Genomic DNA, 27391 nt, shown 5'->3' with positions numbered 1-27391 from the left:
AGCCTTTTGTGCAGGGATTGGCGCGTCAGCGAGAGCGATGTTCATCTCGACCAATCGGCTGCGGCCGGCTCTCGGGCGCCCGCCCCCGGCTTCTCGCCCTCCAATCCGGAAGCGCAACCGGGTGAGCCCAAGTTTCCGTCCGAAGAGGGCAGCAGGACTTGGGTTCAGCGGTTCCCGGAGTCTCTGACTCGCTGCCGCGCTGACAGGCACCGAAACATGAGCGAGTCCGCAGGAGAGGGCGCTGGTCTCCGGCACTACCCCGAGCTCCCGGTGTGGGTGGTGGAGGATCATCAGGAGGTGAGCGGGAGGCCGCTGCGCCCTGGGACAGACCCAGCACTGATGCCCGAGGACCCAGCTTCAGGAGACCGTGCAGCCCTAGCGTCAGAGGCCAGAGAGATCCCAGAATTGGTTAACTGGCCGAGTTCCCTTACAGACAGCTTGAAAGATTAGGAGCTGACGTTTATGGGACACGGTGCACCCAAATCCCACAACTCACAATTGATGGTGTCGAGATTCAAACCTGAGCAGTCTGACTGCAGGGCCCCTCAACCTGCTGTCAACTCTAGCTTCCAAATGTCTTATGGTATCTCCATCACAGCCCTGATGTCATCTGTGAAATGGGGCCTAGAGGAGTATTGCTGTGTGTATATTGTGTAGATAAAGTCTTTTAACATGGTGCCCCAGCATATATAGACACTAAAAGTTGTTTCCATTTTCCTGGCTACAGTATAGTAGCAAAATTGTGATTTAGTCTTTGTTGCTTTTGGAAATCAACAAAGAAAGTCCTTGGATCTAAGAAATTTATTTTAAAGTACCAGGGGCTATCTTGATATAAAAGAAGAAGAAAGATTTGCCATTAGAGAAAATTAAGTGGAGAGGAAGAAAGTTTCTCAGGTCGTGAGACACTCAGAACATAGTGTCATTGAGCTTGAGAGAAGGAGAAAGCGTTAAGTGAGGCAGTGCTTTCAAATTCAGTATTCATAGCCGGGCGTTGTGGCGGGCGCCTGTAGTCTCAGCTACTCGGGAGGCTGAGGCAAGAGAATAGCTTAAGCCCAGGAGTTGGAGGTTGCTGTGAGCTGTGTGAGGCCACGGCACTCTACCCGAGGGCGGTACAGTGAGACTCTGTCTCTACAAAAAAAAAAAAAACTGCTCAAATTCAGTATTCAATCCAGAACTATAGAGGATGTTAGAGGAAAAAGAGTCTGACAAACCACCTGACCCAGGCCCACCATCCTTAAGGTACCAAAAGACCTTGAGAGCTAGGGTACCTTGAACACAGTTACTGCTAAACCAGGACTTAACCAGCAGTTTGTCCCTGAGCCCCACTCCTGGTCTGTTTACCGGCTGTGTTTGAGATGGGGGTAAGAAGGCAGCTGGAGGGGCAAGTTGCAAGTTCTGAGGAGAAAATAATGCTTGAAATCATTATCTGAGCTATCTACAATAAACATATTTCATCTTTTCCCACTTTTTAGTAAGTTGGTATGCTTCAAATTATGTGCAGTTGTGTTTAGCATTGTTTTTCAGCCTGCAGTAGAGTGTCCTCGTGATTTCAATAGCAGTTCTAAGTGTGTGCATGTTGTATGTATCTTTTACAGGTTCTACCTTTTATATACCGAGCCATAGGCTCCAAGCATCTTCCTGCCAGTAATATAAGATTTTTACATTTTGACTCACATCCAGACCTTCTTATTCCTGTAAATATGCCAGCGGACACCGTTTTTGATAAGGAAACACTCTTTGGGTAATATGTGATTTTGTAAATAACTTTTTATGCATTTGAAATACAATTTGCAGTAGATTATAAGCAATTATGGGAAATAGACTTTGCTGATAGATTCATAGAGGGTTTTTTTTTTTGTCTTTTTGCCTTTATTTATTTAGAACAAATGTTGACAAACTTTTTCTTAAAGAACCAAATAGTAAATATTTCCGGTTTTCTAGCCATATAGTCTCTGTTGCAACTATTAATACTTATCTCTGCTCTTGTAGTGTGAAAGCAATCGTAGGTGCTATGTAAACAAATGGCACTGTGTTCCAATAAAACTGTATTTACTTACAAGCCAGGGATAGTGGCACGCACTTGTAGTCTCAGCTACTCAGGAGACTGAGGGAGTAGGAGCCCCTGGACTAGGCTTTAGGCCAGGGGTTGAATGCCTTACTTACTTGGTGCTATGTTTGTGCCTGTGTATATCCACTGCACTCTAGTCTGGGCAACATAGCAAGACCCCATCTGTGAAAAAATATATGTAAAACTTTATTTACAAAAACAACTCAGCCAGTTTTTGCCAACCTCTGATTAAGAATATAGAACTGTAGAAGTAGAACAGGCTTTTAGAAGTTATCTGATCTAGTTCTCCTTTCTCCTCTTTAAAAGCCTATGTACTGAGAAACAAGAAAATATCTCTTAATCTAAATACAGTTCAGTAATTATATAGAAAATACATCTTTAATTCATATAATCCTGCCTTCCAGTATTGAGTCCATCCTACCTCTCAATTTGTTTATTTTCAAGTCACAAACCCTGTTGACTTTCAGTTTTATGGAATCATAGAGATGGAAATGAAGTCGGTAATTTGTACTTCAACCTTCAGCAAGGCTCATACCTGATGTATCTCTATGTAAGACTCACTAGCTTCTCTTCTGTAACAAAGTTCCCTGAAATCTGTTACTGTCTCTTCATATGTGTACATATGTATATGGAACGTAGCCTGCTTATACAATACTATATAAAAAGTTACATAACAGTAATTTTCCTCTACAGTAACATTGAAAGATACAATGTATATCCAAGTAGATTAATGTTAGCCTACTATGTTTCTTTTAGTTTACGTTTTCCAAATCCTCTTTCAGGGCCCTAATTCCTATAGAAATATGGTGGCTCTACTATCATCCTTATTCTCTCATACATTTAGAGATTTTCTATTTTAGATTTGAAAGAATTATGAAGCAGGTACACAGATTATATAATTAATCTTAGAATAACATTTCTTAAACTTTTTAGTCTCAGGATTCTTTTGTATACTTAAAAATTATTGAGTTTGTTTTGATTTATTTGTTTTGGGTGTTTTTTTCTGTTGTTGTTTTTTTCTGTTGTTGTTTTTGGTTTTGACAGGGTCTCACTCTCACCCAGACTAGAGTGCAGTGGCCTCATCATAGTTCGCTAGAGCCTGAAACTCCTGGGTTCAAGCTATCCTACCTCAGCCTTGCAAGTAGCTGGGACTACAGGCACATGTCACCATACTTACATTCATTTTTCTTTTCTTTTTTTTTTTTGAGACAATCTTGTAGAGTGCCCTGGCATCACAGCTCACAGCAACCTCAAACTCGTGGGCTTAAGCGATTCTCTTGCCTCAGCCTCCCAAGTAGCTGGGACTACAGGCACCCACCACAACGCCCAGCTGTTTTTTGGTTGCAGTGGTCATCGTTCTTTAGCAGGCCCAGGCCAAACTTGAACCTGACAGCCTCAGTGTATGTGGCTGGCGCCCTACTAACTGAGCTACAGGTGCCAAGCCTAAATTCCTATTTTTTGTAGAGACAGGGTTTTGCTTTTATTCAGGCTGCTCTCAATCCTACTGCCTTGACCTCCCAAAGTTGTAGGATTATAGGCATGAGCCACAACCTGGCCTATTGAGCTTTTTTTTTTTTTTACTTCAGAATATTACTTGTGGGTTATATCAATTGATAGTTACCATATTTGAAATTAAAACTGAGAAAATTTTTAATATTATCCTTATTTTCAAATAATAATTACAAATCATTATGTGTTAGTATAAGTAAGATTTTTTTTTTTTATTTCAGATAAATGTGAGGGCACGAACAACTAAATTACAATGTTTGCATCTGTTAGGCAGTTGCAATGTTGCCCTCTTGTAGTTGTGTCCCGCAACCCAAGAGGGGTGCCATATACCCTTACATTGTGCCCATTAAGCAGGAGCTCACCAACCCTCCTCCCTTCTCTCCTCTCTCCCCCCTCAACTTGAATTGAATTGAGTTTTTCTCTTATGTGGGTGAGTATTAGACCATCTACTGGCTTTATATTAGTATTGAGCACATTGGATCCTTGCTTTTCCATTCTTGTGATACTTTACTAAGAAGAATGTGTTTCAACTCCATCCCTGTTAATCCAAAAGCTATAAAGTCTCCATCTTTTTAGGACTGAACAGTAGTCCACGGTAGACATATACCACAGTTTGTTAATCCATCCCTGAATTGGTGGCCATTTAGGTTGTTTCCACATCTTGGTGATTATAAATTGAACTGTGATAAATAATCTAGTGCAGTTGTCCTTATCATAAAATGATTATAAGGATAACTATATTTTCTAAACAAAACATTTACTGAGAAGAGAGGCACTGTTCAAATTTTCACAGATCTCTTTTAATATTTGCCTTTATGGTAGACCTCTAGATTCTCATATCTGTTCTGGCATTCAGTCTGTTGCCATGTGTTGTTTTCATTGAAGTGTGTGATAAAAATTCAGGCTCTCATAGACATGTAATTGTAAAAGGAAAGAATATTTTCATAACTATTTCAGATAATTGGGAATATTCTTTGATACTACACCAAAACTTGACAAGTAATGGTTTCTTAAAAGTTAGTTGAAATGTAGACTCTAACTGGGCCCAGTATCTCATGCCTATAATCCCAGCACTTTGGAAGGCTGAGGCAGGAGGATCACTTAAGGCCAGAAGTTCTAGACTAGCTTGGGCAACATAACAAAACTTTGTCTCTATAAAAAATTAACCAGGCATAGTGGACTATATGGTGGACTATGTGCCTGTAGTCCCAGCTACTTGGGAGGTTGGGGCAGGGGGATCACTTGAGCACAGGAGTTGAGTCTGCAGGGAACTATGATTGTGCCTTTGCACTCCAGCCTGGGCAGCAGAGCAAGACCCTGTCACTAAAAACAAAATTAAAAAATAAATAAGTGAAGGAAATGTAGAATCCAACAATCCAGTCTCAAGCGTCACTTGGTCTCTTTCAAGAAAAATATTTAGCTTGCAATTTAATCCCAAGTGCTTTTCCTTGAGACAGCTATTACACTTCAAAATATGTAGCAGAAGTGCTTTCTATGCACTTATCATTTTGCCACACAGAATATTTTAAAATGTATATTCAGGATCAAGTTTTAATAAAATCAAGGATATTTTTAAAAGAAGCTTTTTTCCTTGCTAGTGCTTGATAGTGAAGAATACAATGAATACTAATCTAGCTGGGGCCACTGCCTTGTTTGAACTTAAGACATCAATTCACCATTGATCGTGCATCATCATTGTAAATGTCAAAAAATGAACAGGGGAAATAATACTATATAGCAAAACTATTTTCATTAAAATACTAGTGGCAACCCTGAAAAATAATCTCAGAAATGACCCCAGAAGCCACATTGAGACCTGCTGTCTTAAAATGTTGTGTGAATGAAACTGTATTGGGAAAAAAGTACTGATAGTTTTAATGTTTTCTATTTCTTTTCCAGAGAATTGAGCATTGAAAATTGGATTATGCCTGCAGTTTATGCTGGCCATTTTTCCCATGTAATATGGCTGCATCCCACATGGGCTCAGCAAATCAGAGAGGGCAAACACTGCTTTTTGGTAGGCAAAGACACTTCTACCACAACAATCAGGTAATTTCCTCATATTTAGGAATATGAAGAGGGTTAAATGCTTCTATCTTATTTTGGATCCCTGTGATAACTTCATAAATATCTCTGCCCACAAATAGGGTGAGATTAAGCCTCAGCTCTTTCAAAATGAACTCTTAAAACACCAGAAACAGGTTTGCAAGTCTCTGGACATCATTCATGTACCATGTAAATTTTGTTGCTAGCAAAATTGGATTTTGAATAATATGATTTTCATCCTCTGGAATCTAGGCTGCATCGATGGCTGTTGTTATTAAATTATTGAGCTACTTTATAGATTTATACCATCAATAGTACATTTCACTATGTCCTTCCAATGCAACTATTCTCTGCTGAACAACAGTGTAAGAGCAAAATTACTCACTTTGGCTTTTTTTAATAAATCCAAGCACTGAATTAGTAGATTTGAGGTTTTCATTTTATTAATATAATTAGCTTTAGATAATTAATTTAAATTAAATAGCAGCATCCTTTGAATTGAATTAATATGCAATAATTTTTTTGTATAACCTATTTAGCCAGTATTCCATGTATCTTATGATGCTATATTACCTTTTGAAGTATCAACATATTCTTGACTTTAAATTCTCTGTGACAGTATAAATATTTTAAGCAGTGTAATCATAACTTTCTAGAACCCAAAGGGTAATGGGATAAAATGTTAATGCACTAAAAATGAGGTACAGTCTTTCTCATTGAAAATGTTACTTTTAGCCAGGCACAGAGGCTGAGGTGGGTGGATTACCTCACAGCTCACAGGTTCGAGACCAGCCTGAGCCAGAGCAAGATCTCATCTCTAAAAATAGCCGGGCATTGTGGCAGGCACCTGTCATCCCAGCCCAAGAGTTTGAGGTTGTTGTGAGCTGTGATGTCACAGCACTCTAGCGAGAGCTACAAAGTGAGATTCTTGTCTCAAAAAAAATAAAATAAAGAAAGAAAAATAAAAAAAGAAAATGATACTTTTAATTTCTGATTTATTCTTAATGATACAATTAACTTTTGTGGTATGTTTTCTTATCATTTGTATAAATAACTTTGTTGTAATACTACACAAAAATTGTACTTAGGCTATAATTCAAAACAAATGAAAAGGACTCAAGATGTAAATATTGCACATATTCCTGGCATGTATGAGAGAGTAGTAGGATTCTTTTTTTTTTATTAATTTATTTATTTTTATTGTTAAATCATAGCTGTGTACATAAGTGCAATCAAGGGGTACAATGTGCTGGTTTCATATACAATCTGAAATATTCTCATCAAACTGTTCAACATAGCCTTCATGGCATTTTCTTAGTTACTGTATGTAGACATTTGTATTCTGCATTTAGTAAGTTTCACCTGTACCCATTCTAAGATGCACCATAGGTGTGGCCCCATCCATTACCCTCCCTCCACCATAACCTACCCCAAATAGGATTCCTATTGAGTACATCAGTGAGGAGGGCTAATTTAACCTGCAAAATCAAATAATTTTGAGCAACTGACACAGACGTTTGAAACGCCGTATATGATAACAATATTTGGAAGATTTAATTACCTAATGCTTTTGGCTATTCCTGCAAGCAATAATTTTTAGACAAAAGACACATACATATAGGTATGCCATCTGAGATATCTATGTGTATTTGTAAAATACAAACAAAGTAAAACATTCATTATTAAAAAGAATATAAGTTTATGTTAGGGGATATATCCTACAGCTTTTAATAAGTTTGGACATTGGTTTTGTTATGTCATTAATCTTTTTTGAGAAAATATCTTTTTAAATTTACAACTGTATATACTGAGGGAGGGCAGGTGGGAAATGAATTATTTTAGTTGGATAGGGCATACTTCTAGAAAAATTTTGACTTCACTGTTCAAAGTACTTATCAAAGCACAATGTCAGTTATACCAGGCTTTGTCAAATATATCCTTTCTTTCTGCCAGGCCATAGTGAAATATCAGCTAATTTATCTATTCTTCTTTAAAATTGTTTTTTCCTCTGATGCAGGGTTACAAGTACAGATTATTACTTCCTCAGTGATGGTCTTTATGTACCTGAAGACCAACTGGAGAACCAAAAACCTTTACAATTGGATGTGATTACAGTAAAGTCTTACAAACTCTGTAATAATCAAGAAGAAAATGATACAGCGTCTTCTGCTAAGAAACCAAAGTTAACACTGGAAAGTTCAGAACACACTGCATCTACTAACTGTGACTCCCGCTCAAAAGGACTGGGGGTGGACAAAGTGCCACAGCAAAGTGGCCAAACTCTCCTAGAGCCATCATGTTCTTCTACTAGTCAGGAACACCAGACTACAGCCAGCCCTGGAGAAATTCTGGAAATTTTGAAGAATGGGGATGCATTTGTTTTAGATATTGACTTGGATTTTTTTTCAGTCAAAAATCCCTTTAAGGAAATGTTTACTCAGGTAAATATCATATTTTTAAAACAAGAATTGTGTGACATTTCTCTAGATGAGGAATCAGCAAACTTGCCGCAGACTGCCAGATAGTTATTTTAGGATTTTGGGGCCACATTCTCTGTTATATATTCCCTGTTGTTGTCTTATTTTGGGTTTTTTTTTTCTTTTAATTTCAGGTTAATATAAGGGTACAAATAAGGAGATCACAATATTTAAATTTGTTAGGTAGAGTCTCTCTTATAATTATCTCCCACACCCAAAAGGTATGGGATACACCCCCTTGTCATTTTTTAAACCTTTGAAAATTGCATATACCATTCTTAACTTGAGAACCATATAAATACAGGCAATAGGCTATTGGCTGCCAATTCCTACTCTAGATAGTATTCATTATTTTGCATTTATTAATTGGAGTAATAACATAGGTTTTTGTAAAAGATAAAATTATACAGTACAAGAAAGCATATACAGTTGGCCCTGGGTTTCCATCCATTTCTCATCCATGGATTCAACCAACCTCAGACTGAAAATATTCAGGGGAAAAACAAATTACATCTGTAGTGAATATGTACACCTTTTTTTTTTTTTTTTTTTTTTTTGGTCATGATTCCCTAAACAGTACAGTGTACCAACTATTTGCAAACAGTTCCGAGATTCTGGAACCATTCCCACATGGATACTGAGGGACATCTGTACATTGAAAAATGTTACTCTCTTACCCATCCACATTCCCTCAGTTCTTTGCTTCAGACACAAATACTGAGGTTGGTTTCTTATGTATCTTTCTGAAGATATTCTATATGTAAAACCTATGACAGATTTTTCCTTAAACTATGAGTTGCCTGATCACGTGTCACTGTATGTAGTTAATGCTTTGGGCTTGTGATCTTAAGTAAAAGTCACTAGATTATATTAATAAGCAGAGAGCTGAAATAGAAATATGCATTTAGCAAACTTTATTTTGTAACTTCATAATCCAAGTGAGTACTCCTAGATTCATTTTATGGGAACATGTAACTGCTTACTTTATCATTTCGGAGCTTGTTCATTTTGGGGATTCAAATTAACAGTCTTTTTTGACCTAAGTGCAGTATTTGATTTATAGTCATAGTGATGACATAGCAGTTTACAATCCTTATTCTGTATACACATCAGGAGTCATTGTGATTTATCTAAATTATCAAAGACCTCTAATAGATACTGATACAAAAGAGGTCAGTTTTAGGAATTAGTGTAATCTGACGCAAGAAGGGGGACCAACTTGCAGATAAAGGGAAAATTTTCCCTCTACTTCTCCTGTGCTGTTGTACATGGGCAGCTCTCGGAATTATTAAACCATCTTAGAAATATTTTTTTAACTTGAAGAATGGCCATTCCTGGAAACTAAAGGACCCAACTTTAGGAATTTATTCTACAAATATACTCACCTGAATATTTGTAATAAAAACTTCTAAAAGGTTCCATTAGAAATTCAATGGCTTTTATTCCTTTTTGAGTGCTCTCCAGAAACCTGGGAAAGTAGAGATTTTTTTATCCTTTATACCTTTTAGCACTATGGACTTTTTGAAAAGAGCATATTTAGACTTTATAATTTGATAGCTATTTTTTAATATCCTGAGGAAAGATAGTCAGTTGTTTACCCTTTTTTATGAGCATGCTTGGAAGTTACAGTTCAATTCTGTTTGTTACTTGTACTACTTATTAGCTGTATGATCTTGGCAAAGTTACTTAACCTTTCTTACCCGCACTTTCTTCACTTACAAAATCAGAACAATAATCACACCCAATTCATAGGATTGTTATGATGAGTAAAGCAATGAGGATAATGTCACAAAAGTGTGCTTACCGAATTTTAGCTCCTGAGTATAACCTCTACCTGACAATACTCTTACATAGGATTACTGAGGACAGGTGTACCCAATATATATATAATGGCTCTTTCTAGCTATGCTAAATAAGGGGAGACTTCTGCTAAGTCTGTCTAGAGCAGGCGTGTTTCTTCTGTTATATGGAGCCTCCTGCCTGAGGTTCCGTGTCTTTCCCAGTCTGCCTCCAGTGTTGCCTTCATATGCCAGAGTTCTCTTCTTTTGCTAGAGAAGTGGCTGGAAAGTGAATGCAGAGAAGGTTTCTTTTTTCTTTGTCATTATTAAAGAAATGTATGTTTCCTGTAAGCGGCTAAAATCTGTTTAGATCCTACAATATATCCATTTATATAGTGGAATATTATTAGAAACATTTTAATCTCATGACCCCTTAGCCACCTAGTCATCGTCCATAGCTAATTGGTATACATTCATGCCATGCCCAGGGGGATGGAGTTACCCTAAGAATGCCATTTGCAGAGGCAATCTAAGGTGTACATTTTGCCTGGATCTCCTAGACAAACCTTTACATAATTATCCAAGATGTTCCCCTTATATCACAGGCAAAACTATCTTTCACTTAAAGCATATCATTGAAAAAAAACAACTTTTTTCTGTATATGAACTTTTTGTTTTGTTTTCCAGGAGGAGTATAAAATCTTACAAGAGCTATACCAGTTTAAAAAGCCTGGCACCAGCTTAACAGAGGTATCCTCCATTTGTTTCTTTTATCCAGTTATCACATAACTAATAATATCTTGTAACTTGTTAAAATGATCCCTAAGGACCATTCAAATTCTGTGTGTATATGTGTTTATTATTGAAGCCCATGGTTAGTAATTGAAAATTACATTTTAGGCTCGGCGCCTGAGGCTCAAGAGGCTAAGTCACCAGCCACATACACCAGAGCTGGCAGGTTCAAATCCAACCTGAGCCCACCAAACAACAATGATGGCTACAACAAAAAAATAGCCGGGCATTGTGGCAGGTGCCTGTAGTCCCAGCTACTTGGGAGGCGGAGGCAGGAGAATCACTTGAGCCCAGGAATTGGAGGTTGCTGTGACCTGTGATGCCATGGCACTCTACCCAGGTTGACAGCTTGAGGCTCTGTCTTAAAAAAAAAAAAAAAAGAAAAGAAAGAAAGAAAATTACATTTTAAGTAATGGAACTGAGATTTTTATTGCATGGGGATTTTGCTTGTTTTTTGAAAGAATAACTGTGTAATTTCAGCTTTTCAATGTATTTAAAGGAAGATTTGGTAGATATTGTTGATACTCGAATTCATCAATTAGAGGATTTAGAAGCTACTTTTGCTGATTTGTGTGATGGTGATGATGAAGAAACTGTGCTGCGGTGGGCTTCAAACCCTGGGTAAGGTCCCCAAACATTGTCTCCATCTCTACTTTCACTTCTAGATACATGCCTAAATTTGCTAGATACATTGTTTCCTAAAAATTGCTATTTAATTTCAACACAGATATACTATCATAGTTAGTATTTATTGAGTGTTTTCTATGCGCCCTATATCTAATATTTTTTTCTTACATTATCTCATTTATTCCTTACAATAATCTTATGGTTTCATTATTATTATGTCCATTTTGTAGATGATGAAACCAAGGCACAGAGGTTAAGTAAGCTGCCCAAAGTTACAGAGGAAGTGGGCAAGCCTTTAGCCACTGAGCAATCTACCCGTAAATGTAAGATATTGTACCAGGTCTTACAGAGGATTAAAGGTGAATGCATAGACAGGTAGTCCTTATTCTAAGTTGAGAATAGTCCTTATTCTAAGTTGAAAAAATTAGCCTAGCAACAGAAAAGTAAATTAATTTACAAGTAAATTACAGTATGAAAACTTGGTGCTTCTTTTAAGCAAAGCCCAACTGTAAGTGGAAGAATTTATCTCCCTTCTGCCCATGACGTAAGGGAGCAGGATTAGAGAGCTGGATTCTTCATCAGGTCACTTATTTGACCAATTCTCTCACTGTTAACATTTCTGTGAAAGTATGGAGAAAAAAGTCCTTTCAACGGGAAAACCTTTGGTATTGAAGATGGCATGAAAGAATATTGATGTAAATATTTTACTCTTCTGTAAAATAATTCTTTAGATCATGTAAACTCAAAAGGCCAGAAAACTAAAATAAAACCATCACACAAACTTTTTTGCCCCCATAAACATAGTAGGAACAGAACTATCTTCTTTTAAAATTGATCTACCACAAACTGTGAGATTATTCTCCATGGTGTAAATATAATAAATCAGTTGTAAAATAGCAACAGAAAATGAGAAGTTAGAATCATCATGGTTTAGACCAGAACACAAACACCCACTAAGCTTTGCCATGTGAGGACTATTGAAAATAATTTATCACATCTCTAGAATACAGAAGAAACTAGAACAGTGGTTGTTTTGGGGGAAGAGGAATAGTATAGCTAAAAGATGAAGTGTATGGGAGGCACCTGTGGCTCAAAGGAGTAGGGCGCCGGCCCCATATATAGGAAGTGGTGGGTTCAAACCCAGCTCTGGCTAAAAAACTGTAAAAAAAAGAAAACAATGAAATGTATAAATGAGAAATGCTTTATTTTGCTATGTATGTGTATTACATATTCAAAATACACGTTGAAATTTTTGGGCAGTGCCTGTGGCTCAGTGGGTAGGGCGCCGGCCCCATATACAGAGGGTGACAGGTTCTAACCCAGCCCCAGCCAGCTAAAACAACAATGACAACTGCAACAAGAATAGCCGGGTGTTGTGGCAGGCACCTGTAGTCCCAGGTACTCGGGAGGCTGAGGCAAGAGAATCACCTAAGTCCAGGAGTTGGAGGTTGCTGTGAGCTGTGACACCATGACACTCTACTGAGGGCCATAAAAAAAAAAAAAAAAAGTAAAGTATTCAGAAACATTCCTGAGTGTAAATATCATAAAGCTTTATTATCAGTTAGAAAATCACTGACATGGAAGAATAATTCATACTAGTTTTAATCACATCAGTAAATTTTGATCAGGCACTTTAACATCAGTTAATGCTTTTTCGCTTCAGTATAAGAAGCTACTTCTAAAAGTGATTCCCTCTTTTTTTTTTTTTTTTTTTTGTAGAGACAGAGTCTCACTTTATTGCTCTCGGTAGAGTGCCGTGGCATGACACAGCTCACAGCAACCTCCAACTCCTGGGCTTAAGCAATTCTCTTGCCTCAGCCTCCCGAGTAGCTGGGACTACAGGCGCCCGCCACAGCGCCCAGCTATTTTTTGGTTGCAGTTCAGCTGGGGCCGGGTTTGAACCCGCCACCCTCGGTATATGGGGCTGGCGCCTTACCGACTGAGCCACAGGTGCCGCCGGTGATTCCCTCTTTTTTGAAATTATGGTAGGAGAGAGACAGAAAAATAATTCATTGGACATGAGTCTTCCTACAAACACTGAAAAGTGCCTATTATTTTGTTATTTCATAAAGTTTCAAGCCAACTTTAATACTTAAAAAACAACGACAAAAGCAAGACAGTCCTAAGAACCTTCAAATCCTGAAAATAACCCGTAAACAAGGTCACTCCTCACTGGAACCCACTGTGCCTGCTGAGCACATCCACGTGGCACTTGCTCACCTGCACGGAGTTCTGTCACTGACTCAAAGATACCAGAGACTGTAGCAGTAGCACGCTTAGACTGGGACTGGAATTGAGGGGAGAAATAAAAGCACAAAGGAAGACTGGTTGAGATAGAAGAAAAGGCGGGGCGAGGTGACTCACGCCTATAATCCCAGCACTCTGGAAGGCCGAGGTAGATGGATTGCTTGAGCTCCTGAGTTCAAAACCACCCTGAGCCAGAGCAAGACCCTGTCTCTACTAAAAATAGAAAAACTGAGGCAAGAGGATCACTTGAGCCCAAGTTGGAGGTTGCTGTGAGGAGCTATGATGCTACAGCACTCTACCCAGGGCAGCAGCTTGAGACTCTGTCTCAAAAAAATAAAAAAGAAAAAGCTCCTCAAACTAACCAGAGTTCTAAAGAGCCAGACCATCGGCATAAAGATATCACTGTGCCTAAGAAAGTGCAGTGGGTAAGGTCCGGAAGCCCAGGAAGTATTATTTCTTATTAATTAAAAGAAAAAAGTAACAGGATGAGTGGACAGGAAGGCCTCCGTATCCCTTATTTTCTTTCTTTCTTCCCTTCCAACAAATTAGTGGATAATGATGGAGTGGAGGAAGCATTAAACAACTAGAAACAGTAGTCAATCAGAGTTTCCAAATAGTTCCACCCTAAGTTAAATAACGGCAGGCCAGGCAAAGTGGCTCATGCCTGTAATCCTAGCACTTTGGGAGATTGAGGTGGGAAGAGTGCTTGAGGCTAAGAGTTCAAGGCCAGCCTGGGCAAAAAGAGACCCCCATCTCTATAAACAATTTAAAAATTAGCCAGCCATGGTGGAATGTGCCTATAGTCCCAGCGGCTCACTTGACCCCAGGAATTTGAGTACCAGTAAACTAAGATGAAACCACTACATTCCAGCTATAAAGCAAGACCTTGTCTCAAAAAAAAGCAAAAAGCACCATCATTATTAGGAGGTGTACTTAGGACTTTTCTGGTTATAATTGTATATACCAATCTTAATTTTTAAAAAAACTTTAAAGAAACAGCTTTTTTCATTAATTTTTTAATTTTTATTGAAGTAAAACATACTCATCTAATTTACTATCTTTATCATTTTTAAGTATACAATTCAGTAGTAATAAATATATTTATATTCTTTTTCCCCTCGTCTTCCTCCTACTTCCCCAAAATAATTTTTATAGTCACAGTAGGACTTCACACTGTTAAAGAAGAAATCTCATTTTCTTGAGTGTTATTTCTAACCTTGTAACATAATCTGTAATCCTTTACATAGGAAAACAGTAAGAAACATTTATTTAATATTTTAAGATGATATTTGAACAACTTTGTCTCTCATTTAGCAAGCATCATACGAAGCATGTTATAAATGGAAAATGTGAAGTAACAATGTATCATTTGCTACTGTCATTTTAGTTGCAGTGGTTGGAATGTGTAATTGAGTGGGGTGGCTTTTTTCCAGAATGGAATCACTGGTTCCACTCGTACAGAGTTTGAAAAAACGGATGGAAGTGCCAGACTATGAAATGGTAAATATTTATTAAAGTAGAAAACCGACCCTTTATAAAGATAATTTTCTGAATAGAAACTTTTTTTTTCTGTTATAGCATTTCACTTTTATTTATGTTCCTGTGAAGTCTGAATGAATTGTTAAGAAAAGAAATAAGTGAAAAACTACATACTTTTTAGAAGCCACAATATTGGAAAAGTTTTCCAGGAAAAAAACGTTCTTTTTAAAATGTTATGTATGAACATAGCCAAAGTACTGGGGTTTTTTTGTTTGTTTGTTTAATATGTAGTTCTAGCTTTCCCAAGGTAGTCTAAAAATGTTTCTAATGTATGTTTGCAATTTTTAAAGAATAACCAATTTACTTTTTTAAATTTTTTATTTTTTATTTCAGAACATTGCAAGGGATACAAACATTTTGGTTACGTGCATAACTTCCGTACAGTTTGAGTCAAGGTTATAATTGTGTCTCTCCCCCAGATAGTGTCCATTGTGCCCAGTGGGTGTGAATTAACCTATCCCTGCTTGATTTCCATTGAATTTTACTACCATATGCATGTCGATCACTAATACCAAAGTAAGCACATGTCATGTCTGTTTTTCCATTTTTGTGATAGTTCACTTGGGAGGATGGTCTCCAGTTCCATCCAGGTTGCTACAAAAGATACTAGTTCACCATTTTTGTTTATGGCTGAGTAGTAAACCAGGCCAGACATATACCGCATTTTATTAATCCATTCATGTGTTGATGGGTGCTTGGGTTGTTTCCACTTCTTTGTGATCATGAATATACTATAATGTGTGCCACTATAAATATTCAACTGCAAGTGTCTTTTTTATAGACTGACTTCTCCCTTTGGGTAAATACACAGTAGTGGGATTGCTGGATCAAATGGTAGATCTACTTTTAGTTCTTTGAGGAATTTCCATCCAAATTTCCAAAGAGGTTGTACTACTTTGCAGTCCCACCAACAGTGAGTAGGTGTTCGTTTTTCTTCACATCCACGCCAGCATCTGTTGTTTTGGAACTTTTCAGTAAAAGCCACTTTCACTGGAGTTAGGTGATATCTCACTGTGGTTTTGATTTGCATTTCCCTAATGATTAGAAACGTTCAGGATTTTTTCATGTGTTTATTGGCCATTAGTCTATCTTCTTTTGAAAAGCTTCTGTTCACGTCTTTTGCCCACTTAATGGGGTTTTTTGATGTCCTCTTGCTTATTCATATGAGTTCTTTATAGATTCTGGTTATTAGCCCTTTATCAGATGAATAGCATGCAAATATTTTCTCCCACTCCGTAGGTAGGTTGTCTTTACACTCTTGATTGTTTCCTGGGCTATGCCAAAGCCTTTTTAATTTAATCAGATCTCATTTATTTATATTTGTTCTTTCTGTGTTTGCCTTTGGGGGCTTCTTGATAAATTCTTTGCCTACACCGATATCTGTATGTAAGAGTTTTTCCAACCTCTTCTTCTAAAATTCTTATAGTTACATGCCTTAAGTTTAAGCAAAAATGGCATGGTACTGGCACAGGAACAATGGACACAGACCAGTGGACAGAACAGAGAATTCAAGATACAAAACCATCCTCATATTGCCATTTGATCTTTGACAAAACAGACAAAGTACACACTGGGGAAAAGAATCCTTGTTCAAAAAACTGGTGCTGGGAAAACTGGATAGCCTCATGTGGAAAACTAAAACAGGATCCTCATCACTCACAAAAATTAGCTCCTAATTGATAGCAGACTTAAACCTAAGACATGAAAATATAAGTACTATGTACGTGGGGTTTTTTAATTTTGGGTATGATCAGATCTCTCTTCACCAGAGGAAAGAAAGTACACAATTTTTAAAATTCTCCACTTTGTATCAATTCATATTTCCTCTCTTTCTTTCTTCTTTTCCTCTCTATTTGAAAACTTTTCTGATTTTAAAAACCGAAAGTAGGCCAAATAAGGTAATCCTGTAATCCTAGCACTTTGGGAGGCCAAAGCTGTGTCAATAAAAAAATTGTTTTAAAGATGTCAGCAAGGACATTCATGATTAAAAAATCTCTTAGAAATCATAAAATACTACAGTATCATTTTTATTTTTCTCATTTTCAGGTTCACCAGGCTGGTCTAACCTGTGATTATTCAGAACTTCCTCATCACATCAGCACCGAACAAGAAATAGAGTGTCTTATTCAGTCTGTGTATTATTTACTAAAAAATTTACCAAAACCTACTCTTGTGACAATTGCAAGGTGAGTGTGGTAGTCTGAATAACAGTCCACCAAAGATGTCCACATCCTAATCTCTGGAACCTATGAATATGTTGCCTTAGATGATAAAAGGGATTTTGCAGGGTGATTAACTTAACAATTTTGAGATGAGATTTTCCTAGATTATCCAGGTAGACCCACTGTAATCACAGATGTTCTTACAAGAAGGAGACAGGAGGGTCGGAATGAGAGAGCAAGCTTGGAAGAGTCTACATTGCTGGCTTTGAAGATGGAGGAGGGGGCCACAAACTAAGGAATGCAGACAGTGTCTGGTAGCTAGAAAAGGCCAGGAACAGGTGCTCCTGTGACACCTGCAGAATCAATACCTTTATTTTACAACTTCTGACCTAAAAACTGTAAGATAATAAGTTAGTGTTGCTTTAAGCCACTAAATTTGTTGGAATTTTTTATAGCAACAATAGGAAACTAATAACAGTCTCTGTAGGTGAATATAATGAATACTAATACTTAACCGATTTTTTTTCTCCACTCAGCTCAAAATTCAGATGTATGTTCTCTTTCGTATTAGTGATAATAGGCAAACAATGTATAATTATTGCTATCTTGTTTTTGAATTTTATGATATTCAAAGGAACATAAGAATTCTTATTTCTGGGTCCTACAGGTGAATATTTAGCTACTGCTATGTTTTAAGTTTGATCATAATTGCTAAATAGTTAAAACAGTTTAATAATACTTTTTTCTCTGTATATATTAATCTTAGAGCTGGTTTTATAAGGAAATATGAGGCTCTAAAATAAATACTTTAAATCTTATACTAAGGCTAATAATAATATTCATATAATATTTTGTGACATATTTTGACCATCTTTTTTAATTTTAAAACAAAACGTATAGATAATATACCTACCTATATGTATAATTTAAATATATATAGGTTATATACATAATATATAGTAATATAACCTACCTTTACACTTAACTAGACAGTATGTATATACACCAAATATCATTATAACATTAAGGAGAAATAAAAGTAGTTGGTAAGCATTCAGTGTGCTCAATACTGATATGAAACTAGTAGATGAACAACTATAGGCACACCTGAGAGAAAAACGTAAACTCAAAAAGGGTGGCGGGTGGGGATTTGGTAAGCTCTCATCTGACAGGTGTAATGTAGGGATATATATAATAGAGTGAAGGGCTCAACTACAACCTGGACTTCACCTAATAAATGCAACCAGTGTGGCCCTAATCATATGTAGTCTTACATTAATCTAAAATTAAAATGAGATATCAAAAAAAGAAAGTAATTGTAATAAAATAATATGTATTAAAATGCCACACTAGACCGGTAACTTTAAAAGTTACTAGATGTAGCAGTTACGAACGCAGATAGATGCCCGTCTGTTGTATTGGCCGGTACCATGAACAGCAAAGACATAGAAGTGTTTTCCTGATCATGAACAACCTCTTAGTGAAGGTCTAAACTTAAAAGTTCAGTCTTTCCTCAATTCACAGAGTAGTTACATTCATGGAAAATATGGTTCATATTTAATATATTTTCAAAAATACTCTGTTTATATATTAAAAAGTGTTAACTTCTAGGCCTTTCAAAAAAGTTAAAGACCACCCTTTCAACTTATGTAAGAACTCGATAGACTCTGGAAAGTATGTAAGGCACAGGACAATTATTCATTCTGCAGGACTATCCTGCATGTTGCAAGTATTCTAGCAGCCTAGCCCCTGTTGTCCCAGTCCCCTAAGCATCAGTGGCCTTGCTCTAGTCAGTGTGGTGATCTAAAATGTACCAAGAGATTTTTAGAACACCCTCTTGGGGGTAGCTTTTATCAAAAGCCACTCTAATAGTGTTTAAAAGAAGTCAGAAATCTTTCTGAAAGCATTGAAGTACCCCATATTTGTTAAGGCTTGTAAATTAAGCTTCTACATGAAATGCTTTAAAGTAGGTTTTTAACCATGTGTATATGTTAGTATTTAATAATATAAAGGTGCTCTGTATCACTTATTGCCTTAAAATTTTTACCTCAAGCCTCAAAAATAATCTGATTACTGAAGAATGGAGTGAGTTTATCAGAGAGCTTACTGATTATTTCTTTAGGTTTAAAATATTTGCACGGGACACGGTTAATAGAGGGATTTCACCCAGCAAAGGCAAGCAGGGTAACCTGGCTCACTATCCCCTCAATGATCCCCCAACAATAAAACAAAAAAACTTGTGCTAAGAATTAGTTTAGGTAACTAATTTCAATTATTTCTGTAAAGATCTCTATGCCACTCCTTTCCTTACCCTGTCTAGAACCAGGAGACAAATCAGTTCACACCTTAATACAGATATGATTGGCAGTAACATTGTACCTGCCCATTGTAACTCACATTGTCCTCAATGAGTTCTGGAAAGACTCTCAAAATACAGATTTCTGGCTCAATTTAGTCATTTCTAGCCATAGCATCCACATAATTAAAGAATAATAAAGGTGCCCAGTCACTAAGACAATAAATCCCTGTATTCCCAAGCAACTTCTCCATTTCAGGGCATCAGTAGTCAAAAGGGACAGTAACTGTAACTATTTCATAGAGTTGCTGAGAAATTTTAAGAATATAATTCATGTGAAGTTCCTAATATAGGATAAACATTTTGTGGCTTTCGATTGTTATTATTCCAAAATTCAGTATACCTTCATTTCCATCTTACATTGAAATCTAAAACATGCAGGTTTTTCCTTACAGTATGATTTTATTCTATTTATGTGTATTTTTCTTTCTCTTTTTCTTGGTTCCAGATCAAGTCTGGATGATTACTGTCCTCCCGAGCAAGTTGACACCATTCAAGAAAAGGTCCTCAATGTACTACACTCCCTCTATGGGACTCTGGACATTCACCATGTGTATTCAGCAGAGTCTTCTCCATCTTGAAACACCACTAGGCTCCTATTACAATTTGACATAGTAACGGGATTTTCACTAATTTATTTGTAAATGAGACTTCCAGAGAACACTGTTTTCATGTTTACTTTCAACTGAAATCTTTCAGTTGAAACAAATCTCCAAACAACTACCATCAATTGTTGAATGATTATAATTTTCTGGCATCAAATCAAAATGGAGCTATTGTTTATCTTCCTTTCTTTCTATCATTGTCTTTATTTTTGGTAGATTAATTTTTCCCTTTTTTCCCCTGAGGTCAATTGAACTATATGAGATTCATTCTCACATTCATTTGTTCATTCAACCAACTGATATGTACTGAGCACTTCCATGTGCCAGACTGTATCAAGTGCTAGATGTAAGGTAGTGAACAGAACAGAGGAGGTTCCTGCCTTGGGAAGGCAGACAGATGGAAAACAGATTATGGATTGTACAAACTTACAAATGAAAAAACAACTGCAAACATGTCTTAGAGGTGCTCTTAGTACTCGGACACCCTGGCCTTATAGAAAAGTAACATTCTCATAAGTACAATCAAAAATCAAAACAAAACAACAACAAGGAAATCACCAAACTTGTCAGTCCATGAAAATATTCCAGGAAGCCTACCTGCTCAAGGCTATTGGTATTGTGGCCCAGTTCTTACCAATGAGGTCTGGTTGAGTAAATGTGTTCCAACAAAAGTTAACTTTTTTGTTCACCTAATCTTTCAGGGTGTTTTGTGCCTCGAGGTGGTCATTGTGGGTATCAATTATCATTACAGTCCCCAAATGCTATTTTATTGGTAATCTGGATTGATAATTTTTCAGATAAACCCACTTTTTATGTAAATAGTAGTGGAAAACATTAAATCTTTAATTCTGAATTGCCATGAATACCACAGACCTAATGGCCTCACATCTACTGCCTCATGAATAAGACACCCTTCCTGAGTCACTTTTCATGGAACTTTTTACTTTCTCAATTTGCCAAAGTTCTCAGCTCTTTTAAATTCCTTTTCTTCAGTAATTATTTTTAACTATCTATTTGACTTCTTTTCCAGGAAAAGGTAAGACGGCTTTTTAAGACAAAAAACACCCGTCATCCATCATCCTCACACAGCAGTTGTCATTTGCATGCACTTTCCGGGCCTTGCCCACGTGTGTACCTGCAGAGCTGTGTGTAGCTAAAATTGTTACTTTGCAGCTAATATTTGACGACTCATTAACATTGCCTCTCAATAGGTGGCATCAGATCCCATTTTTCCAGTGATTGCATTTTCCAGTGAATTTTTTTTTTATCTCTGGGTGGTTTTCCCAAGTCTGATAGTAGTGAATGCATATTTGTGTTGTGAAAAGCAAAACAAATTGACCCACCTTTCTATTTTGATAGAATAGCATGTGCCAGAAAGGTCTATTTTCTCTGTAAAATCAGAATTGCAAAGTTGTGCTATTTATTTTTAAAGTTGGAAAATTTTGGCAGGGCATGGTGGCTCATGCCTATAATCCCAATACCATGGGAGACTGAGGTAAGTGCTTGATTGCTTGAACTCAGGAGTTCAAGACCAGCCTGAGCAAGAGGGAGATCCCGTCTCTACTAAAAATAGAAAACTGAGGCAAAAGGTTCTCTTGAACCCAAGAGTCTAAGTTTGCTGTGAGCTATGATAATGCCATGACACTCTACCCAGGGTGACAGAGTAAGACTCTGTCTCAAAGAAAAATAAAAACAAAAAGAAAGAAAATTTTCTGTTAGAGTTATATAAATAGATATTACTTTTATGAACGAATTATTTTGTGTGCTAAAAGAAGTTAAAAGGTGTGTTTTAAGGTTTTGAAGATTTTAAATCAAACTCTAGCATTATTTAATTGTATATCATGTCAGGGTATTATTTGATTTGTAGTCATTTATCATGATTCCCCTGAACTCTGGTGTTATTCATCATTGTTTTAACTCAAATTAAATAAAGCAGCATCATTTTCCTTTATAAGAACATTAAGATTCTTTAATTCTCATGCTCTGTGATCAACTCCTTGAAGAATAAAATTGAGACCCTACATGTTGAATAGAATCAAGTTAACATAATAAATCATGTCTCTCCCTTCCAATATTTAGTTGATCAAGATATTCTCAATTTGTCTTCTCAGCACCAGTGAGGGCCCTCCACAGTGCAGTGTGGATTATGTGCAGGTGGTATTAGAGAATGGGATTCCAGCAGCTTTTGAAAAATGTGACTTAAATGTAAAAATAGACCCCAGTTTTTATTTCCTGGTATCTAGGAGGAAATCATTTTAAGTCCAACATGTGATAACACATACCTTTTTTTTTTTTTAACTCTATCGCCCAGGCTAGAGTGCCCTGGTATCATCATAGCTCATAGCAACCTCAAACTCCTGGGCTCAAGCCATCCTCCTGCCTCAGCCTCCCCAGTATCTGAAACTATAGGCACTCACCCCACACACGGCTAATTTTTTAACTTTTGTAGAGCTAGGGTCTCACTATGTTGTCTAGACTGGTCTCAAACTTCTGCCTCAAGCTATCCTCCTGTCTTGGCCTCCCACTAGGATTACAGGCATGACCACTGTGCCCAGCCAATTCATGCCCTTTTGACTGACAGTTTTATATCTTTTTGGAAATATTTGCTGTAGATATCTGTCATATGTGTTTCGGGTTCTCAAGGATTTCTTCCCCAGTGTCCTTTGCTCGGTGTATGATAATCTGTCCCGAACTTGGCTTTGTTTTATAAAGCACCGATGCTCTTGGATACCTGGCAATAGATCTATTGTACTGACAGTAGTTTATAGTCAGTGATCGAAGTCTTAGTACAAGATTCACTTAGCATACACCTCAAGAGAAAGTACTTCCATGAAACTGAAGCAGTTTTTGTTGTGTATCTTTCAGAAACAGTTGATATACGACCTTGCCTTCTACAGTATACTGATAGCTTGGTGAGCATATTGTCATTTTTTTGTTATATATATTTAAAGTATACAACATGTTTTGATATCTGCTGATGTAGTGAAGGGTTATTATGGTCAAGTAAATCAATATATCCATCTTTTCACAGTGACTCTTCTTTTTGAATGTGTGGCAAGAATGCCTAAAATCTACACTTTTAGTAAAAATCCCAGAGATAATACAGTATTATGTGCAAGTTGTGTGGCTTCTGTCTATAATCCTCGCATGATAGAAGGCCAAGGTGGGAGGATCACTTGAACTCAGGAGTTTGAGACCAGCCAGAGCAACATAGTGAAACCCCATCTCTACTAAAAATATAAAAAAATTAGCCAGGTGTGGTGGCAGGTGCCTGTTGTCCCAGCTACGTGGGAGACTGAGGCAGGAAGATAGCTTGAACCTAGGAGTTTGAGGTCGCTGTGAGCTAGGCTGGTCACCACAGGGTCTAGGGCAACAGAGTTAGGCTCTGTCTCAAAAAATAATAATAATAAAAAAAAAATATGATACAGTATTGTCAACTGTAGCCTTCATGTTGTTTGTGGGGTCTCCAGACTCGTTCATCCTCTGTATCTGCCACTTTGTATCCTTTGATGCTTGTATCTCTTCCATCCTCCCCCCACCTTGGTAATCACCATTTATTCTCTGTCTCTGTATATTCAACTTTTTTAGATTCCACATGTAAGGGAGAGGACCGTCTCTATAAATACTCATACTGTACTGTGCCATACAACTGTGTCATCTTCAGTTGTAGCACTTCTGTTGTAGTGCTTGTGTTTCTCAACTAGTTGGTCCTGGACTGGCTATGCGCTTTTGTGGGTCTAGTTCAGTGGTTCTCAACCTTCCTAATGCCGTGACCCTTTAATACAGTTCCTCACGTTGTGGTGACCCCCAACCATAAAATTATTTTTGTTGCTACTTCATAACTGTAATTTTGCTACTGTTACGAATCACAATGTAAATATCTGATATGCAGGATGTATTTAGACGACCCCTGTGAAAGGGTCGTTCGACCCCCAAAGGGGTCATGACCCACAGGTTGAGAACCGCTGGTAGCTGAACTCTGAGGATTCCAGGCATCAGCACCATCCTTTCCCTTTATTCTCATTAGAGTTCAACAAACAATGACTAAGGTGGTTCCCATGAACCCTGATTCTTAGAAGAGAAGTCTCTAACTAGGAAACATTCTGTTTGCTCACTAGGAGAGTGTATCTTAACATGGCAAATTAATAAGTTGACATTCTGTTCATTAGTTTCTTAATGAGTTTGGTTCTTGTAATTCAGAAACAGGAGCCTCATTAGAAAGGCTAAGACTGCATGATTTCACTTTGAGGGTCAGCCTTGAATAGTTAACCAACCTCCAATTCTAGCATCCCTACAGTGACTTCAACTTTGAAATGCTCTTGGACAGCTAGAGGATCTCTGAAGACTATGCAACGGTCGTCTGCACTACTCAGAAGCTGCCACACCCCCTTGGAGGTGAATCATGCCAACACCGAGTGGAGTAAGTTTGATGACTCTGCAGGGGGGTGTAATGGTGAGAGCCCAGGCTCCGGAGGCCAACTGCCTGGCTCCAGCACCTCCTTCTCCAAGTTCAGCTGTGACCCCTCGAAGCCTCAGCTTCTCCCTTTCCATAAGAGAACCTAGCTCAGGATATTGTGAAGAAAAACACACATAAAGCCTTAGCGCCAGAGTCATCAGTAAACGTTGGCTGTTGTTTCCAACTCAGCCCTATTTAGAATATCCTTGGATGGCTGCCCCAGACCCCAGCTGCCCCTCCCATGCCTCTCCTCTGTATACTGGTTCTTTAAAGCCCAATTTTAGCCCCTATAATATTTCTGTAAATAGTAGAATTTCAAGGTTAGAGGTCTATTGAAAAAAGGCAAGTCCCTGCCCATAGGAAAGAAGTAATAGACAGCTTTAGGCAAAGTCACTCATAACTTAATACTTTTGTCTTTCAATTGAGGCAAACATTCATTTATTCACAATTTTAATCCTGTACTCTGTGCAATGGCGGGGAGGTCAGGGAAGTCAAAGCGTACCCCGCATTTCTTTCTGCTTTCCCTTCTGCATGCTTGTAAATAAAACTCAGACTTGTGATGTGAAACCTCTGATGCAGACAATTTTTAGAAGTCAGGTGAACTACTCCACCTGACTCATGAATTACCCTCATAGAATCTAGGGTTATCCTCACCATTTCCAATACTGCTGATTTATAGGTGACTTCATTTATTTTTTGCTGTTGTTGAGACAGCATCTGTTTTGTCAATCAGGCTGGAATGTGACAGCGGCATGATCATAACTCACTGTAACCTTGAATTCCTAGGCTCAATCAATCCACCCACCTCAGCCTCCCTGAATGCTGGGATTACAGGTGTGAGCTACTAACCCAGCCTATAGGTAGCGTTAAACAAAAAAGTCCCTTTTAAATCAGCTGGAGCATTAAGGGAGTGGGGGAAGAGTGGGTACTTCCAACCAGTTCACCAGTATTTCCAAGTCAATCGCAAGCATTTCATTAACTTGAGCCTTACTAAAGACCAGTCTTGGCTTGTTAAAGGGTAAAGAAAACAGGATCATTAGCGAAAGAGAGCAACCGCTTCTTGGTTGCTTGACGAAGATCAAGTGTAGAAAAGGGGGGAGTGTCTCCATCAGCTTGGTCTAAGGTTATGCAGCAGCCCAGGACAGCTGAGCTGATCACTCCATGAGGGAGGAGCAGAGCTCACATTACCAACCTCCTGTACAGAAACTACCTAGAGAACAGCACAGCAGCACGATCCTCCCTCTGCAGCATTGCCCCACCTGGAGCAGGCATCATCACACCCAGGGTACTGGTGCCTTTGATATCAGTCCAAGTTCAAAACCATGATACTTCTGCCAGTTACAGGTTGTATGAACTTGGGCAATGTAAAGTGACAGATTCCCTTGATTTAGGCATGTTCTAAGGCCCTCCTTTTGTTCCTAGGGGACTCTGCTGTGCCCCGTCATTGCACTTCAGTTAGCTATTTACATCTCCTCATTTGACCGTGACCTAAGGGCATCATCATACATCTTTGTAGCCCCAATCTCTGGCATAGTCCCTGTTATAAGATCTCAAAAAATGTTTACTAAATAGGTACTGAAAATATTAGTGGCCAGGGGAGGCTTGGCAGTGATAAATCTTATTATGTGCCCTATATTATACATCCTATCATGAGCATGCTATCTTTAAAGTCAAATTCAACAAATATGGGCATTGGCCAGGGACAGTGACCTACGCCTGTAATCCCAGAAATTTTGGAGGCCAAGGCAGGAGGATCACTTGAGGCCAGGAGTTTGAAACCAGCACGGGCAAGATAGGAAGTCTCCATCTCTACAAAAAAAATTTATTTAATTAGCTGGGTATAGTCCCAGCCACTGGGGAGGCTGAGGTGTAGATCACTTGAACCCAGGATTTCAAGGCTGCAGGGAGCTATGATCACACCAGGGCACTCTACCTGTCTCTTAAGAAAAGGTGGTGGGGGTGGGTGGGGGGAGCATTAATACAAGAACAAGTATCTACCAAGGATTATATTGCATACACGAATCCAGAAGAGCTCAGGTACTACTTAGGTTGCATCCATAGAACTACTGTGTTTATAATTACTATTATAAACTATTTGTTTATAATCAACAACTGTCAGTTTTCCAACTTTTTTGTGGTCGTGTGGATAAGCCCTGAGCCCCATAAGAGGCATGTTCCACATGTTGGTGTAAGCATCACCTAAAAATGCATGTAGTTTGAATTTCTGCTTAACATCCAAAATCTTGATAGTACTATCCAAAAATGTGTATAGAAAAACTTTTCACCCCTAAAAATAGACTGTTTTACTGACTGTTAAAGGAGTGACCCTTATTTCTAGCCTTTCTTTTTAAAGAGACAGGGTCTCACTGTATCACCCAGGCTGGTCTCAAAGTCTTAGCCTTAAGCAATCCTCTCACCTCAGCCTCTGGGATAGTTGGAACTGCAGACATGAGCAGCAGCCAGCTAATTTTTATTTTTATTTTTATTTTTAAGAATGGAGTCTTAAATGTTGCCCAGGCTAGTCTTGAACTCCTGGCCTCAAGCCATTCCCGCACCTCAGCCTCCAGAGTAGCAGGGACTACAGGCACAAGCTACCAGGCCCAACCTCACTCTCACTTCTGATATTTCCTTCCATATGGAGGTACCTTCTGTTACACTCTTACTTTCTCTGCCCTTTTACTCCTTCCTGGGTAAGAATGAAAGAAGAGAATTACAAGATACCCCCTTGC

General features: G+C 38.0%; 1 protein-coding gene across 2 annotated transcripts; it reads left to right on the top strand.

The window, feature by feature from the left end:
• Positions 1–152: 152 nt before the first annotated feature.
• Positions 153–23228, top strand: C1H5orf22 (chromosome 1 C5orf22 homolog). 2 transcript variants are annotated; one of them, XM_053592690.1, is made up of 9 exons: positions 153–297; positions 1596–1741; positions 5477–5626; positions 7641–8064; positions 10566–10628; positions 11170–11291; positions 14978–15044; positions 17130–17269; positions 20050–23228. In XM_053592690.1, the coding sequence occupies exons 1-9, from the start codon at positions 217–219 to the stop codon at positions 20180–20182; spliced, it is 1326 nt and encodes a 441-aa protein (XP_053448665.1). In that variant the 5' UTR covers positions 153–216; the 3' UTR covers positions 20183–23228. The 2 variants fall into 2 exon arrangements, with proteins under 2 accessions (XP_053448665.1, XP_053448674.1); XM_053592699.1 differs by lacking the exon at positions 1596–1741 and having other exon boundaries at positions 158–297.
• Positions 23229–27391: the final 4163 nt, after the last annotated feature.

Source organism: Nycticebus coucang, chromosome 1 (assembly GCF_027406575.1).
Source record: "Nycticebus coucang isolate mNycCou1 chromosome 1, mNycCou1.pri, whole genome shotgun sequence".
Classification (NCBI taxonomy): Eukaryota; Metazoa; Chordata; class Mammalia; order Primates; family Lorisidae; genus Nycticebus; species Nycticebus coucang.
The sequence above is the reverse complement of the archived record's forward strand: the minus strand, read 5'-3'. Positions and strand labels throughout refer to the sequence as shown.

Bases quoted from the DNA above. Each gene is read 5' to 3' on its own strand.
- C1H5orf22 (XM_053592690.1), top strand. From the start codon at position 217: ATGAGCGAGTCCGCAGGAGAGGGCGCTGGTCTCCGGCACTACCCCGAG. The intron at 1,742-5,476 runs GTAATATGTGAT...TTTCTTTTCCAG, and splicing joins GATAAGGAAACACTCTTTGG to AGAATTGAGCATTGAAAATT. The intron at 11,292-14,977 runs GTAAGGTCCCCA...GCTTTTTTCCAG, and splicing joins CGGTGGGCTTCAAACCCTGG to AATGGAATCACTGGTTCCAC.